Here is an 18,848-nt window from a genome sequence, read left to right as displayed (position 1 = left end):
CTGAATGTCTCAACAGAAATCGAGACTCATCAGACCAGGCAACATTTTTCCAGTCTTCAACTGTCCAATTTTGGTGAGCTTGTGCAAATTGTAGCCTCTTTTTCCTATTTGTAGTGGAGATGAGTGGTACCCGGTGGGGTCTTCTGCTGTTGTAGCCCATCCGCCTCAAGGTTGTACGTGTTGTGGCTTCACAAATGCTTTTCTGCATACCTCGGTTGTAACGAGTGGTTATTTCAGTCAAAGTTGCTCTTCTATCAGCTTGAATCAGTCGGCCCATTCTCCTCTGACCTCTAGCATCAACAAGGCATTTTCGCCCACAGGACTGCCGCATACTGGATGTTTTTCCCTTTTCACACCATTCTTTGTAAACCCTAGAAATGGTTGTGCGTGAAAATCCCAGTAACTGAGCAGATTGTGAAATACTCAGACCGGCCCGTCTGGCACCAACAACCATGCCACGCTCAAAATTGCTTAAATCACCTTTCTTTCCCATTCGGACATTCAGTTTGGAGTTCAGGAGATTGTCTTGACCAGGACCACACCCCTAAATGCATTGAAGCAACTGCCATGTGATTGGTTGGTTAGATAATTGCATTAATGAGAAATTGAACAGGTGTTCCTAATAATCCTTTAGGTGAGTGTATATATATATATATATATATGCATATATGCATTTGCAGTATCTGGCATTATTGACCAGTAAAATGAATGTGCCCAACTCTTTTGTAAGCAATCGTGCTGATAGTGGTTAAAAATAATAGTTTGAGAGATAGAGGCCCTGGAACCAGTTGAAATAAAGCTGGGAGGGTCAAAATAGATCTTGCAAACAACAAAGATAAAGTAAGCTGAATATAAAGGATAGAGAACAAAGGTGCAGACTTTTTACCCCACAGATAACAACATTAATTCTAGGGACAAAAGGCTTAGGATATCAAACAAGAACCACCACAACAACCAAAATATACCAACCACCTTACAACTGAACAATCGCACTTACCATGGTGATCCATACACCCTGAAGCCCCTCACGTTCACCTCCGAGTCCTGCAGGTAGATGCAGTTTGTCAGCAGCGACTGGACGTTTTCATAGTTCTCCGGCTTCAGCTTAGATGCTGATGGAAAATAATAGAAGTCCTGCTTGATCAAGTCGGCCATAAACTCCTGGTCGAAGGTCAGCTCATGATTTCCTGCAATGACTATTTTGTATTCGTAGGGCAGGGTACCTGGAAAGAGACCAGATGAGAATAGAGTGAGGTGTTTGACACAAACAAAACTTTTGTCAGCCTCAGTCTTATTTGTGCAGTTTGAGGGATTTACGCTGGTATCAGAATGCAATTGCTTCAAGATCTGAAGCCATGACTGACAGCACGGAAAATTCCTAAGTAATGCAGGTTGTGAAGAAAGCAGTATTTTTCTTTTACTTCATGGTTTCAATCCCAGTCACAATAATCCAATCACTGATGACGACTTCTATTGCATACCTTTTAATTTACGTCATTCATAGTTTAATTTCCTTTCTTTCTTTTTATGTCAAACTGACTTCATCTACCCGGAGTTTCAGGCTTTACCTCAAACTGTATAACTTCTACCAAACAATTATATGTGACAAATTCAATGCATTGGGTCACACGAAGGGTACAGTGCCACAGATTACAAGTTACTGATGGCTTTTTCAGGGCAGTAAAAGGTCGTTCAAAAAAGCAGCACATATGCTTTTGAAATACAGGATTGTGAGGCTCAAAAAACAAACAGTAATGCCATCAAATGACCTAAGAGGTAACATGACAGTTAAACAAGTTGGGAAGTAATTGGTTTAACAGGACGATACTATGAAAATATGAATGTGCAACCAGGGCTAATAAAGTTTAAGACTTTGAGAAACTAATAGAGCAGCTGTTTTGGTAGACATTATCAGTGCTGTGCTCTGAAGCCAGCAAGAATGGAAGAATTACTGTATTCTTAAGCCTCACGCCATCTCCCAAAAAGGACACTGTTCAGCTATTAACCTGTTCTTGCAACCACAAAAAAGAGTTCCCTCTTGAAGTCTGATGCAATTCAGTCTGGTACAAAAGCTACAAAAGACAGTATTTTTCAGGATTTATGATATAAATGATTTAGAAGAAGACATCAGTGTTGTAGTGAACTGAACACAATACCATCTCCAGCAGAGTACAATTTTAATACCACAAGGATGCACCTACCGCAAGTCTTGCAAAATGGACTGCTGTCCACTCACAGAGACAGTCAGTCTTTCGGGGTATGTGGGAGAAATCTCTCCAAAACATGATTTCCACCTCAATCATTTGAATACAGTCAAATAATAAAGTCTTTATTTGATTTCTCTTACTTTTGCTTTCAAACTTATAATGGACTGCGGATAGACACATCTTAATAATTTCTGGGCTATGTGATGGAATTAGATTTAAAAGGCAGCAATCTGATGACAAATACGTGTATTGTGAGAATTTAGAATGCTAAAACAGTATTTCGCTTTTTTGCTTTGAAATCCAATCCACCAAAACATTGTTTGTGTTTAATTACTACACATTATCCCCAAGTTCTATTTGACCATTGAATTCATACATATGTGCATGAAATACTGTTCGATCATCTCTGCTTACAGATCGTTCAATTATATTAAAGAACAAAACAGAATTTCACAAATTAACATTTTGGAAAAAGACTAAACAAAAATGCTTTTATACCAATCTGTCTAAGTCTATGTGAAATAAGGAAAACACTTGAAAAAAATATGTATAAAAATACCTTTTATATTAAAATGGGAGGGTTTTTTGTGTCAAAGACTAATCTATGCTTGCAAAAGACTTTACAGTGGCTGTTGTTGTTAGTTGCTGTGTCTGCCTGGCTTTGTCTTTCATTTCAAAAGCTGCTTTGTACAACAAATAGCAGTTTAAATCTCAGCCTGAATCATCCCAGACTGCCTTAGCCTTCCTTTCAGCTCAAAAGAAAGTAATTAAATTAAACACAAAAATTACAAAAATTGAAACAAGAGTATTGACCAAACACACTGCTACTGTCAATCACTGGAGGTTGCCTTCAGAAGTTATTTTAAAAAGGATCTGAAAATGTATTTGTCAATGAATACATTTGATTATGTCAGTAGCGTTTGGTTCCTTTGTTTGTTCCAAAATGGATTGCTAGTTCTGCAGATCAGAAGCCTGCCATGTTCTCGAATTCAAATATTGGTAACGCTCTTACTTCACATCTCAGACTGGAGTTGTGTGCTTCATTAGAATGAAGAAGAAAGCAAAAAAGATCTGAAGGGAAAATGGAGACAGAGCATTACACCACACTGAGAATTTAATTTCCTTTCAAAACAAAAGAAGGAATCCGCATACCGTCCATTTCTAAATAATGGTATCCTAGCTAAGCTAAGCAAAACCCAGTCATTTGGCACAGCACTATATTTTATACATCAATTTTGCCAGCCTTATTGTGAGATGGTTAAAGGATGCATCTGGTTTGCATCCCTTTCCGTAAAATTGCATTGATCATCTTTGGAAAGTATTCAGGCTACAGTATGAAATGCAACAAAACAAAAAGAAAACTCTAAAACAGCCTGTAGTACAGTGAATGCCTTGGAAATGAAAGGAAAGCAGGTTAGAGTACAAACAGTGTGCTTGAAGAACAGTAAAAACCAATAGGTAAGAGCAGGAGCAGAGAGCAGCAAACTGCAGGTTAATGGCAGTGTGTTTAAGTAAACATGTTGGCTGCAGCAACACAACACTGGAGGCAGCATGCATCCCGTCACAGCCATTAAGTGAAGACTTCTTTACATAGAGACGACAGGCCTCTGTGGAAAACGGAGGCCACCGCATGTAGTCTGTCTGCACACGTAGGTGGTCCTTTGCCTTTGATGCCGAGAAAAACGGAAAAATCCTCCATAACCAAAGCTTCAGTTGGCTGAATGGGATTATGGAGCTATAGAATGTTCAGCAGCAATAATTGTCGGATTTTAAAGAATAACACAATACCCCCCCTGAAACTCGAGAGAGGCAATGCCTAGTGTCTAATACTATTCGCCCCAGTCGATGTTTGGGTAACGTCTTTATTAGTTTGGTGTTTGGCGACACAATTGTGTGGACGATGTTTTGCAGTAGAATGGCTGCATTCTTCAAAGTGACTCCAGTATCGTCGTTTTTTTTAGCAATTAAACATTTTTTTCAGTGTACGTGAACATGTCTGTATGTAGGTAAGACCAGCTGAGACATGACAGTAGAATTGTGGTGTTATTAAATGTTCCAAAAGCTTTGTCTTAAATAATGTGGAAGATTGTTATTATTATAATTATTATTTTCTAAAAAAACAACCACTGATGATATGTGAAAACCAGCAGAATAAAAGAGAGCTGTGGAAAAAATGGGTCTTGAATTAAAATAAATAAACAATTACACGAATAAACCCATATTATCCATAAAAATTAAAGGTTAGGCTTCAAAAGAAAACAAACAAAGAAAGCCCCCCTGTAAATGCTTTCTGCTTCTTTGCATTCAGTCCCTTGAAGGCAGCATGAAGAAGCAGCCCATCTTTATAGTTGCCCGTGAGCATAAAGCCATCTATTGCCTGCAGTCCCCGTTCTTTCACAAGCTCTTCAAATACTGACACCCACATACTGTAACATACAGCTCGCCATAATATTAAAAAAAAAAACATAAATATATAAATCCTGGATAATTTTAAGCCTTGTAGGTGGTCTCCACATAACGGTTTACAGTAAACAAATGCATATCACTACTGGCCCTCCCTTTCTTCATCCATCAACACTTTACTGAAAGGCACAGCATTGTCATTTTTTTTTCTCCCCTCAAATAAACATCTGCTAGTTCCAATCTTACTGCAAGAAATGTGTCATGCTGCAACTTGAGACTATTCATTTCCAATCCGCAATGCATGGTTTGTGAGTGTCTTGTGCTGGGAACACAATTGCTGGGGGAATTCCGAAAGCCTGCAAAGTATTACTGGCACCATTTTCTGTTGTTGTTGTTGTTGTTGTTGTTGTTGTTGTTGTGGTTGCTTTATTTAAAACATAAAATATAAAAGCCCTCAAATCTCTGTATACCTCCCAGTTTTGCATTTTAACTTCCCCCAAAAGGAGACTCTTGTACACTTTTGTGATTCTGTCACTGCCATTTATCTCCCATCCGACAACAGGGAAGATGTGTTTTCTGTACACCTGCTTCAAAAACATAGATACTGTATAGATAGGCTTGTGCATCCTGTTTATAATACCATTCAGGGAAATCACCACTACGACTGACATTATCAGGCTAAAATTACAAAACTTTATAGTCATGTTTAAAACAAATCTAACTTTCCCCTAGTTGTCTTAACTATATCATTATTTTATTTTACAAATAACATCTGAAAAACAATTGTGCAGGCATTTTTGCTATTTGGTTTACGCAAATCAAATTTTAATGGAACAGCTATGCCAGTAACAAATATTATAAACCAATACATTGCTTTTATTTTCACTCACATATTATTTTAATTAGAAGGCAACATTGCACTTAAAAGATTTCTATTCACGATCGTTAAAAAATAAATGGCACAAGGAATATATCATTTGAAAAACGCTACAATGAAATGGAGAAATATATGGGCTTAGACAACAGACAACAACCAGCTACAGTTTTTAAGATGGCAGGCGGAGTAAGCGACGTTTCCTTAAAGCTACTGTCACTTGCAATTCTTTTCTTTCTAATGTAAAAAAAACAAACAAACAAAACCCAAGTATGTCATATATCCCATTAAGATCCTGCTGCAATAGGATAATTCCCATAATTGTGGAAACAAAACAAAAGAGAACAAAACCAAAACATAAAACCACTTCAAGAACAGGGAGAGAGAGAGTGCAAAAAAAATATCTCATTAAAGTTGAATGGTCAAATAAAGTTGTTTTATGAAAGAACTAAGAGAATAAAGTAGACATTTTCAAAAAGGAGGGGTGTAAGGGGGTGTGGGTTAGTCTGTGGAGTGCTTGATTAAGTAAGAAGTTGTCCCAAAAGAGGGTCACGGATAGAGAGCGAGAAATGCCAGCGCAGGAGACACTGCTTGGGCCCGAGAGGCTGCATTCTCACTCATCCTCTTTTATCTCCCTGTGTTTAGTAACAAACACAGCCATCACATCACAAATGGCAGCTTATATATTATTTACACTTCGAAAAAGACAAGTACAAAATCAAGTGTTGTTTTCAGAAAGACAGAAATCTGTGAAAGGAAGAATTCTTTGTGAGCCGAAGCATTCAGACATTTACAAATTTAACAGTTCCTGTTCCCACTTTTTCTCTTTGGCATTGTTCATATTTAAGAAGCACTATACACAGCGTATTTTCTCACATGTTTTGCTCATAACCATTCAAAATAAATCTCAGTACTTTTTCTCAGAAAAACAGCAACACAGATGACATTCAAAGTGTAGTAGCTATGTATCTTTTCAATTACAAAAAATATATGAATTTTTTCATATATTTTACTGGCCAAAACAGTGAGTTATGGTGAATGTGAGGTTTTGGTCAGAGTCCAAAACACTGTGAACAAAGGTCAAAAGAGAGTAAATAATAATTTTCATATTGGGCAGCAACTAATATATAGTGGACTAAAACTTGAAACATATTCAGTTTACTGTCCAGCAGGCCAGAAATTTTTAAATATGGTGGTAATAAATGTCTGCTTCTGACAGGGAATTTAACATCTCTGTAAAACATCTAAAGACACTGTTGTTTTTTGTTTCCATGGTTAAAATGTAAAGATTACCGAAAAAGCATGAACAAATAAAAAACTGAGGTAAGCATTACAAGGTGACAAAAAGCCCTGGTTTTTTTACATTTAATTAATTATCAGTGACTAAAAAAACACATTTAGTTTTTTTAGCAAAGCACAAAATACCTGTATGTTAAATAGCACATTTTACGCAGAGATTTATCATTAATTGAAATGAATCTTCTCTAAATGTATGTAATTTATGTATGTAATAATGTATTTATATGTGGCTGCTTGATGCTATGGGGAAAAAAAGGAAAATTTCCATAACTGCAAATGTTAGGAATAGGAAACCTACATCTCTCTCTCTCTCTCTCTCTCTCTCTCTCTCATATATATATATATATATATAAACGTGCACAAAACAAAGCAACCAGTTAAGAGAAAATCTAAGGAGTTTGGAACCAAACAAGCACTCATCCAACTTGAACTGACAGAAAATAATACAACTGGGGAGTCTGCGTGTTGTTGTACACATATAAATATCTGTTATGCACAAGGTACTGAAGGTTGAGCTAAGGTGATCATGGTGTAATAAACAGATTTCAAAGGACCATACAAAATCCGAAAGGACTGAGGGGTACTGTAGCTTTAAGTCCCAGCTAAGAGCCAGAGAACGTGTTAATGAACTGTGGATAACAGCTATCTGTAAGCCCTGATACATCCTGAGGCTCACAGACACCCAGGGTTGTTGCTTGGCACACCACCACCACACAGCACATATGTTGGTCCGAAACAATGCTTCTCCATTACACATTTCTAAAATTTGAATTTCCAATTGTGTGCAAATTAAGTTTCAGCTACCCCTTTAGCGCTCACCAAATACAATTTAAAAAAAAATAGCTTTTTTTGTCTTTCTGGTACTTTCGTTGCACAAAGAAACACACTCGCTGCGAACCTGTCAGATACAAGATGTGCAAGCAGTTTTGGCATAGTAGCAAAGCCACTCTCCTCTTAGCACTGCCAACTTACTGCAGCCCTGCCTGGAGCAAACACCCCCTTCCCCAAACAGCCACCCCCCCAGGGCCAGTAAGAAGAAGGAAAATAAACAATTGCTAATGTTACTGAAACCAACTGCATGATTAAAACATATCCCCAAAATATTCGGATACAAAGAAAAAAAAAACACTGTAAAGCAATTATACGGGACTTTATATGAAGATTGTGTTGAACTGTCATCTAGCACAGTCCAATCCAAATACACTATTAAATCAACTTAAAAGTCCACTGCTCACACGTTGTTCACCCACAGCAGATTCGACAGACCCCACAGCTAATGAAAGCAGAAATGATATCTTATAAATGTTTATGAACTTACACATGCAAGAACGAGAGAGAAAACCTTTAGAATATGAATGCTTAATAAAAAAAAAATCGGAAAACTCAACCATTATCCCTTCGTGTGTATCAGTAACAATCGAGGGGGGACACTTTTTGTTTATTACAGTACTGTGTGTAATTTCTTTCCATTTAGTGAGCACAATCTGTCCTTGCTGTTCTGCCTAACATTGCAGTGCTTGGTTGCAGACTCTGAATACCTTGCCTTGAAGCTGCAGCTCACTTGAGATACAAAACGGATCCAGTGTGTGGATTTAAATGAGGTGGCACTGAGCACACTGTATAAGAAGATTCTGGAAAGATCGGTGCGAACAGGACCCCTTACCGAGCCAATCGTTGAATTTCTTCACTTCGCTCGGCAGGCCTAGCTCAGTGAAGTCCCCAGCATGTATGAAGACATCTCCATAAGGCATCTGGATGGAGTCAGTCCTGGAGTGAGTGTCAGAAATGCACACAAACCGGGTGTACCCAGGGGGCTTTGGAGCATCATGGGGTAGTGGATCAACCCTTCAAAGAGAAAACAGTAGGGTGACCATATGGCTCTTCAGTCACTTGGAGAAATAAATTTTCCCCATTGCTAAATTGAGTATTGTAGCTTGATTACTGTGCACCATAGTAAAAAATACAATTAATACAATAAAATAAAGGCTTGAGTGGTGAGCACAGTAATGAAGTATCAATATTCATCTCTGTGAAATCTGTGATGCTTAATTTACAGTATGTATATATATATATATATATCTTTCAGTTGAAAATCTCAAAAGTGTATTAGAGACTTGAGTCATATGGGTCACCTAAGAGAAGATAACAATTAGAACCAGGACTTTCAAAATAATAATTTATAAGGAAGAAAGGTAATTGTTTTTCAGATAGCACAAAACAAAGGTTAACAGCTTGATCTTCATTTTATTAATACAGTGCAAATCTCTGGCATCATACAGATGCAGTCTTCAAACACACAATCTGCATGAAGCAAAACAGCCTAATTTGATCAACATTTACTCTTCCTCCTGGGAGCTGAAGAAGAAACCTCAAAGTGTCCATTTAAAACAAGCGTTCCCTGATAGAGGTCAACAGATTTCAGTGTTTGAAATGATAAATGTTTTCATGGAAGATTAGCAAGTAAACATCTTGCCCTTCAGGTAGGAGGGCTGTGAGTAGCACAGCAGTTTCAGGGGTGGATTGTAACGTGTGTATTTTGCAATGCACACAAGCTACAGCGTTGCTGTCAAATAATGCAGAAAATCACATTTTCCCACATCTGCATTTCAGAGCTCCCCTGAGTAGTGCCATTGGTTACTGCCACTCAAATGGTGAGCTTTAGTGCATTCATAGAGTATGACGTATGAATACACAACCAAAGTCCCTTGTTTTATTTCCCCTTTCTTCCACTTGGGAATGTACACAAGCCTGACAGTAACTGAGCTTTAAGCGTTGACAGCTGTTTGTGTTTGTAATCGACAAGTTACCACCAAAACCAGTACTGGGGTTATGTGTAGCATGATGACAATTTAATAATAATAATAATAGATATTTCAGGACTATCTGAATGCAGAATAAAACTTAATATGATCCAATTTGGATTTGGTCATCAATATATCAGTCCTGTGGGAATAAAGCAAAAAATGTTAAAAGTTTCCCTTTCAAATTTGAATATAAACATACTCATACACTCACACAAACATATCCTGTTTTACAGTAGTTGTATTTATTTTGTATTCAGGTATATATTATTTTACAACATGTACTCAAACACCTATTCCTATAGAAAGTGAAGTTTCGATGTGAGAATGAGATCACTGTCTTACTGGGAAATTTGCTTTAAAAAGACACAGCAAAAAAAACTAAAAACTCCCAACATTCAGGAATAAAATGCTTTTTAAGATTCTGTTGTGATCGCTTGTATTGATAGTTCTCTTGCTTTCGATAGTTTGGAGTGTTAAAGGAGTCTCAATGCTTTAGTTAATTGCTGCAAGCTGTAAAATTGGCAGGTATGCACACCTCATAAGTCTGTTAGGATCCCCTGACACGCAACAATTTGAATTCAGACAATTTTCATAAGAGTCTTAAGGGACCTGCAGACACATTTGTTTATTTTATTTTTTACTTTTTTTTTGTCAAGTTCTCAACCTCCCATGTACTGTTTGTTATGGGAGCCTGACTAGAAACTGGCTTTGGTTCTGGTGTCACACAACAGTTTTTGATGTGACAGGTGGGAATGAATTTTGATTTCTCTTTCAACTGGTACGCTCTCTGTTTCCCTCACAACTTTCTCTGTTTTCTCTGGATTTAAAAAACCCTAGCTGAATATCATATTGTTCTGCCTCCCGCCTATATCGGAGGAAGGAGGCGTATATAGGGCAGCCTGCGGAACAGCTGCAACAGATCCCTCAAGCTACTCACAAAAAGCAAGACTAAAAAACTCACATCATAATCTAATCATGGGAGCATACTTCATATCTAGAAGGAGCCTTGCAGAATAAAGCATATTGAATCGAAACCTGCCTTTGCTATGTAGACATCGTACAGCACAGCACAAAAATACACCTACTAGGATCAAACATGAATGAATACTGGTTTACCATACAGAATTCACTAAATTGTTGTCCAAAAAAATCTAATTAAATCACAAAAAGCATGTTATAAAGACTGCATATAAAATAATCCTTAACTGCAGAAAAAAAACTGGATAGAAATGCAGATGAGGACAGCTACACGTCAGTGGAAAATGGCAATTAATGTCACCAGAACTGATCTGAGGAGTGATTGACAGATTTCACAGTCTGAACACAATAGAATTGAGTTTAAGTCAACACTGAGATGGCAATACCTGTCTTCGGAAGATTCCCTTCGCTTCCAAAGTGACTTTGTTGAGTTCTGACAGAAGATCAGGAGAATTCAAATTATCTATGGCTACAAATTGTGAAGAAATTCAAGCTACATAATTTAAAGGAGGAACTAGCTGGGCAGCTTGAAAGCTTACTCTTTCAGAAATGATCTTATAACTGTGTGTCTGTTTAAATCCACTTTATTTCTGCTTTGTTTCTTCTAGCACAGCAGGAGCACAGACCTTTACTCTGCTAAGAAGATCTTGTGGTTACACCTGCTAATTCAATTCTACCATATTGTATAGCCATGTACTTAAACAGAACATGTCACCCGTATTTTAGATGCCATAGAGGGGTAGGGAAGCTGGTTTCATCTCACACAAGCCACATAATATGAATGCATGCTTTCATTTAAATAAAATTAGTTGCCTCATACCTAAATCAACCACTTTTATGATCATCAAAGCTTTACCTATAATTTAATCTCCTGCTTTTATGTGAAAATTTCATTGTAAAAACCCCTTAAAGGCATGTGTCATAAATGTAAAAAATAAAAATAAAAATATCAGTTGCTCAACAGGTCTGATACAGCCCTGAACTAAAGTTCTCACTCCTCCTACTATGTAAAAAAACCAAAAACATTCTTGCAGTATTACCGTTTAAGAAATGTGTATATATACGATTCTTGCATAAATTCTTCTCAGCTCCTGTCGTTAAGAGCCGCCTAAGCAACCATGTAAATCTCAAGAATGAAAGAAAAAAGGTTTTGCTTTAATGGCGATGTTATAGCTCTACAACATAATGGTTAACGGTATGCATTTAAACAAAAGAAAAGTGTTGAGCAAAAATATGGTGCGGAAGCATCTGAATTTCATAATTTTTTTTGGAACATTTTTTTTTTCACTTCATCATTTCAAGCTGCCATTTTTTACACAGTAGTTCTTGGCATAATTGAAAACTACAGGTGGTGAGATATTGCACATGTACCATTATTTTGCGAGTGATAAGCAGATCGGCATGATTTTTTTCTTTGCACAAAGATGGGATAGGGTGCAAACTTTGTCCAGATGTCCAAATGTTCTGGTTGTTTTATTCTTTACATCACAATGAGGTTTTCTCCATGGTATTTAATCATAACTGTGACTGGTTAAAACAACATACTGGTCTTGGGATCGTTCTTTTCTGTTGTTGCTATCAGAAATGACATTCTTGTTATCAACCTAAAAGTAACCTTTTAATCTAATTTCTAATGAGCACCTAAAGAAACATTAGTTTAATTTTGACCTAAAATTTAATTTCTAAAGCAATCATTTTTAAATAGATTAACTTAATTTTGGCATCGTAAAGCTCATTCCTCCAAACATTGCTTAGATATATTAAAAGAACACAATTCATTAATCACAAGCTGAAGTGAGGTAAGGAATCGGCCCGTTGGTTTTTGTGGTTCAGAAAGTGAAAGACTGTGCTCTAACTGAAATACATATATTTTTTTCCTATGCCACATACTGACTCACAATGACTTCAAACACATCATAAAAAGGAGTATCCCTTAGGAGCTAGCAATGCTTGAGTGACTACAACTGTGTGAGATCCTCTGGGAATCTGGGACTTTTGAATAACGATAACCCAGTTTAGCTTCAGCAATCCTACCTGAAAACAGAATTACACTCAAGTGCAATTACAAATGTCTTCTAAGCCCTTTTAAGATGCTATCTACCCCTATTTGTTAAGGAGAGACCTTCTTCTCGCAGCTATACCAATCACCATCCAATCAAAAGCCTCAAACTCCCCCGCTCGTGATCTCATTGGCCACTTCAAAAGTGTGGCCTTTGCCAGTTGAGAAGACCACAGAGTCGAACAGGATCAAACTGCCAAAAGGGGCGATTTAAAGGCCTGCCCTTACAGGACGAGGGCTGGAGAGAGCCTACAAAATGCCTACAACAAGAACAGCAATGAAAGCAAACAAACTCAAACAAAAGACAGAGAAGAGGCTTACATATGGACGTGTGGAGGCTGGAAGCGTCCCTGGTTGATGTTGTAGAAGGTGAAGGCCTGAGTTGGGTTGGCGCTATATTCGTCCACGTCCACTGCCACTCTCCCAGCATGCTGCTGCCTCCTTGCTGCCATGATCTCTGACAGGGTGAAGGCCATGGTCTCGGAGCCGATGCAACAAGGTAACGGGTGCGTCTGCAACACGGCGAGTCCCCTCTCCTCACAAGCTCACCCCCCTTGCTCCCTCCCTACCTGCACGCCCATAAAGCATGTCTTCCGCTCACCTCCTCTTATTCTCTCGTTCTCTCTCTCTGAGCGCCTCTCCTTGTCAAGCACCTGGAAGCAGATTGGAGAGACAGAGCAGAACGGGTTGACAGCTAATCTGTTTGTGTGGATTGGCTTTATTTAATATCACTTAGGAAGATCCAGGGGGGAAAATAATACACTTTCAGCTTCGGGAACTCATTAGAAATCTTTCCGACTCAGTGGCTTGATGAATATTCCAGAGTTGAGGAAACCTTGTATCAGAGTAAGCAGTACAGCAGGGAAAATAATTATTTGAACAAATCCTGGATGTATCTGTTATAATTGACAGTGTCACCAGAGGGAAGGTCGGGAACATCTTACGCTAGTGTCTCAAGTTAACTCTGACTTTCTTAAAGCGATATATCAGGCAGTTTTGTTTCAGTGCTTTAATAGAATTGTATGTTATACACAGAGCCCGAAGCAAATCAAATACGTATTTTGCCTGACAGTCTTTTATTGAAAATGTCCTCAAGTGCACAGGAGCTAAATCAGCAAAAGGTTTTAAAAATCATGTTTGTAACAATTTTCATTGGGAATTTGTATATATTTTTAAGAGTCAGAAATAAAAGGCATGCATTCAAGGTCATTGAAAATGAAGGCTCTTTAAGAAAAGAAGTCTGTCAGTTCATATTTTCAATAATACATCACAGAATTAAAAATAAATAGTTTTTCAAGAAGGTCAGCAACAACAAAAACCCTCACCTTAATATAATTCGGTTAATACTGTTCTTATTCTTTGCATCTGGCTTTAGTAATATTGAGAATTGTCCACACACTCCACAATCTGGAGAGAGACTAAACTAAACCTGACTTATATTAAGTTGTCCTTGTAACAAAGTGCAAACATCCGAAAACGCTGTTCAGTGTTGAATTATTTCTAAATCCCCTCACACTATGTGACACCTCACCTGCTCCCTCCATCACATTTCTTAGACTGATACCCTGCAAGTTAGCATGGTCCACCCCCTAAAATATGTATGTGTCCCCACTGTGACATATTCACACTGTTTCTTATACTGGATTAGTAATCTGAAAGACAGTTCCACCAGAGTTTATTTGTGTTAAAAAACAATCGTAATCTTGACAGTATTAGGACAAGTTATAGCATTGGTTTGCAACGTCGGCTCTGTTTACCTGATAATGGAGCCACCTAAGAGGTACTTACAACACCAGACACCTACGTTACTGATGCAGTACATTCAAGTTCAGCAACATGTGACAGCTGTAATAACAGTGTGTCAAACATCCACCTTCCTTGGCAAAGGGGCAAGACTACGAAGCCGCAGCACTTGCACAAGAATAGGAACGCCGATGCCTCTAGCAAACAGATTCAGTAACAAAAGTATGAAATAGACAATAGACACAAGAAGACATTAAGCTGCAAGTGGCAGCAGGTCCCGACCTGTGTTGGGGGTTTCCTCACAGGTCAGGTTAGGAAGCCACACAGACAACAATGCCCTTTTGACAGTTCTTACCTCTTTAGGGTTTAGAAAGAACATATAGGCTAATGTGAGTATTGTACGTTGTCTTAGATATGGGTGTCTGCTAGGAAATATAATTGGTGTTAATTTAAAGCCATAATAACTCAGTTTTCTTCTTATCACAATGACATCTATCAGGTCTTATTCAGTGCCACATTGCAAAGAAAAAAAAATAGGGAATTAACTGCAGCCAGAAAAAAAAAAATATATATATATATATATATATATATATATATATATATATATATATGACAATTATTAACTACTGTAATTATGCACTTACAAAGACATCAATCGCATTGTGTGACACAAATATGCAGACTTTTTGACTGTGTCATCTGGCACTTCTTGAGAAAAGGCTGCCGTGGCTGTGCTTGTGAGGAGACTGAGAAGTACAGAAGCATCCGACTCAATCTCATGCAAATACTGCAGACAATTGTTTCAAATGTTGCACTTTCCAGTTTCCACGCCTTTGCCAATTATTTTGAAATCTTATTGCATATTCTTTAATACATCTAAAATACTACTAAAACAGCCAAGGTATGTACAGTGCGTAGGCAGAATAACTTTACAGCATTATATACATATAATACAATTAAACGCAGCAGCACTGGATTATAGCCAGTAAAGATAATGTATAGATAATTTTAGTAGTAGTAGTAGTAGTAGTAGTAGTAATTAAAACTACAATGATTCGGGATATTAATTTACAACAGAATAAAGGATTTGTATTAACAATAATTAAAACTAAAGGTTAATAAGTGGATGAATTAATGACAATACACGCATGTTTATTTTGAAATACGTTTTTTCGCACCCGAAGCGTGCACTCCTGCGCGCGGACATCCTCAGAAGCGCACACGCACACGCACACGTACACGTACATTACACCCTGCGTGCAGCCGACACGACGGACAGGTGAGCTGCGCAACAGCCCAAACACGACTCCTCGCGTAAGAAACCGATGGCAGAGACACGTAAGGGCAAACAGTTAACAGTGGACGAGCTGGGTGATGAACTATGCCGAGGGGACGGCGCCCAGGTCCGCCGCGGCAACACTTCGCCAACTGTCCGGAGCGCAGCCGAGAGGTCTGTCCTCCCGTGTTGAGCGACACGGGTGCAATACGGCAGCGAGAAGCCACTTTGTGGGCACACATCCGGAGAGAGAAAGAAGAAAGAGACAGAAAACAGGGCGCATGCAGGCCGGGGAGAAGTGCCTACCTGGGTCGCTGGATGCGGGCTGGCAAACGCGCACCGAGAGGCGCCTTGAAACCGACCTGCCTGGTAACAACAGCCGCCCGACGAGCTCGCAGTTTCACATGGCGCTGCGCTCCGTCTGCACTCGGGCTGCTCCGCTGTTCCTGCTCCGAGACACTCCCCCTCTCCTCTCCTCTCTCTCTCTCTCTCTCTCTCTCTCTCTCTCTCTCTCGGCTCTGGATCTTTCCACCTCTCCGGCACAAGCGTATGAATGGAAACGGGGATACAACAGGAGCGATTAAATGAGCGGATCATCATAAGCCTTTCCCATCAGCATCATCTAGGTCTACATCCTTGGAGGCAATGCAGCAGATCAATGGCATTTATAATGGCTGGGGTATTTGGTAGTTTTATATGCATTTTTTTTTTAAAATATAGTCTATTCTTATTGATTTGCAGCTCGTAAGTTTATATGCCATGTTGTAGAAATCCTCACTGCATTTGATCCCAGTTGAAGAAAAGAAATCTTGTGATTATGTTCTGCGCAAATGGGAACCACGAAGTGTCTGAACACAGCTACAGTAGAAAGTCACAAAACATGAAAAGTGCACTAGAAAGTATACCACACACACATACACACATATACTCAGTGCCTGGAGAAAGTCTACAACCTCTTGAACTATTTTGACATTTTGTTGTTTCATGCATTTAAATTAGGGTTTGTCCCACTTATGTACATACCATACTCCACTTGTGATACAGATTTATCTTAAAAATACAAAACTGAAATACAATTTGAGTTCATTCTTGGTGGAAGCACCTTTGGCAGCAATTATAGCACTGAATTTGCACACCTAGATTTGGCAATATTTGTCCATCCTTCTTTTCAAAACTGTTCCAGCTGTGTCAAGTTTCTTGGTGAGCGTTGATGGACACACATTTTTGATTGGATTGAGGTTGGGGGCTCTGACTGGGCCAATCAAAGACATTTACCACTCCAGTGTAGCTTTGGCTGTGTGCTTCGGGTCATTGTCATGCTAAAAGGTGAACTTCCATCCCAGTTTCAGATTTCTCACTTTGCATGTAGGCCAAAAACTGTCAATTGTACTTTAATCAGAGCACAAAATCTGGCTACAGAATCTCCTGAGTATTTTTTGGGCTTTCTTGAGTAATTTCTTCCTTCTTGCCACCCTACCATACAGGCTAGATTTGTGGAGTGCTTGAGATTTTGTTGTCACATGCATACTTTGACCAGTCTTGGCCATAAAAGCCTGTAGATCTTGCAAAGTTGCCATTGGCCTGCTGATCAGTCTACTTCTTGCTCAGTCATCCAGTTTGGAGGAACGCCTTGATCTAGGGAGGAAGGTGACATACATCATCTGATGTTTTATATGAAAAAATGTGTTTGGTCTTGATGTGTATATTCTTTACCTTACCACACTGAATGTGTTATAGTATATGACAATTAATCAGATAGCCATACATTAACCACATACTCAGGAAATACATGCACAATACGGGAAAAACATCATATAGCGTATTGTGGAATTGAACCTTTCCCTTTCTACATCAGGCAGCAGTGGAGCACCGTGGGTCTCCAGCGGCTGATTCTTGTATTTGCACTACTTGTGTAGCATGAGAGTGCATCCCATGAGTCTGTGCACCCCTACGCTACATGACCTTTATACTGATTTATGTCACTCCTATGTCTTAACATAAACGTTGATAGTCTGCTTTGCTTGCTTGCCAATGCTTGTAAATTAGACTATATGTATGCATGAACATCTTTTACTGTCAATTTAGTTTTATGTTGGATCAACAAAGCACATTTTAATGTGTATTTTCTGTTGTACTTTGTCTTTTTTCCACTTTAAATGTCTTCAGTGTAAAAAATGTTAGCTGCAAAGAGGTTTTACTTTTTTTCTTCTTTGAGTCCAGGAAAGAAACAAAACAAATTCAGTGATTTATGAGGCGAGCAAAATAATATGGAATGCACTTTCATACAGGTATAACAATGCATCCCTTTACATTACAGACAATATGTAGGCCTATGTGTGTTAAAGCCATCAGAGCAGAAGGGGTGCCCTCCACTATCTCCTGCTACACCACCAGAAGCTAGATCGTCAATATGCAGTGAGTGGCCAGAGAAACTTTGTGTTTTATGTGGTTGGTGTCCAGATGTTGGATGCCAAATATATTGGTTCAGCCACTACTGCATGCAATATCATGATTTCGGAAGTAACTCTAGGCTATTTTACTACAGCTTTGCATCTTCAACTCAAAAAGGTCCTGACCTCAAATGTACCTCAAAGGTCCAGGGCAAAGGTCAAACAATGCACTGCAACAGGAACTCACAACACCTAACTCTGTAATTTATCCACGCTCCAATAAATCACTGATACTTCACTGTTCTGTATAATGTATGTGGATTCTGAGTGATTCTGACATACTCCATCTTTCTGAAATTCCAATGCCATCAGACAATGTCCAACAGTCCTTTATTGGAATACAATTAGACATTATTAAATCCAACACAAATGCCACTAGGATTAATGGAAATTTGGAAAAAGTAAAAAGCCTATGAATGGTTCTTAGTCTAATAATATTATTTTAATGTTGTTTCCCCCCCCCCTATTTTGAAATATAATTGAACTTTGTTTATCATACATGTTGTTTTTTATGTATTTTAACTGAGAATGTAATTTTTAGTTCACTTACTGTGATTTAGGATCTTCGTTAGAGATGCTTCCAAGTACTAAGAAGATAAAACTACAATTCTACAAATCATATGCAGGGGATTTATATACAGAGAAAAGCTGTAGAAAAATGCCAGAAGTCCCTTTCAATTGCAGCAGGTTACATGTGGCATTATCCTCAGCATCTTTCATTTTGCTGTCACATTTAGAAAAATACCATGATTTTG

At 38.4% G+C, this 18,848-nt stretch overlaps 1 protein-coding gene across 1 annotated transcript in view; it reads right to left on the bottom strand.

Annotated features, from left to right (window-relative positions):
- The window catches only part of mpped1 (metallophosphoesterase domain containing 1), a 43,284-nt gene extending 27,008 nt beyond the window's left edge, over positions 1 to 16,276 (bottom strand). Inside the window, exons 1-4 of the mRNA XM_066705262.1 lie at positions 15,950 to 16,276; positions 12,946 to 13,277; positions 8,447 to 8,628; positions 998 to 1,223 (exon numbers count right to left, since the gene is read on the bottom strand). Coding sequence (XP_066561359.1) covers positions 998 to 1,223; positions 8,447 to 8,628; positions 12,946 to 13,100 — 563 coding nt within the window. The 5' untranslated portion in view covers positions 13,101 to 13,277; positions 15,950 to 16,276. The remainder of the gene's footprint in view (positions 1 to 997; positions 1,224 to 8,446; positions 8,629 to 12,945; positions 13,278 to 15,949) is intronic.
- Positions 16,277 to 18,848: the final 2,572 nt, after the last annotated feature.

This window comes from Amia ocellicauda, chromosome 5 (genome assembly GCF_036373705.1).
Source record: "Amia ocellicauda isolate fAmiCal2 chromosome 5, fAmiCal2.hap1, whole genome shotgun sequence".
In the NCBI taxonomy this organism is placed as follows: Eukaryota; Metazoa; Chordata; class Actinopteri; order Amiiformes; family Amiidae; genus Amia; species Amia ocellicauda.
This window is presented reverse-complemented; position numbering and strand designations above follow the sequence as displayed.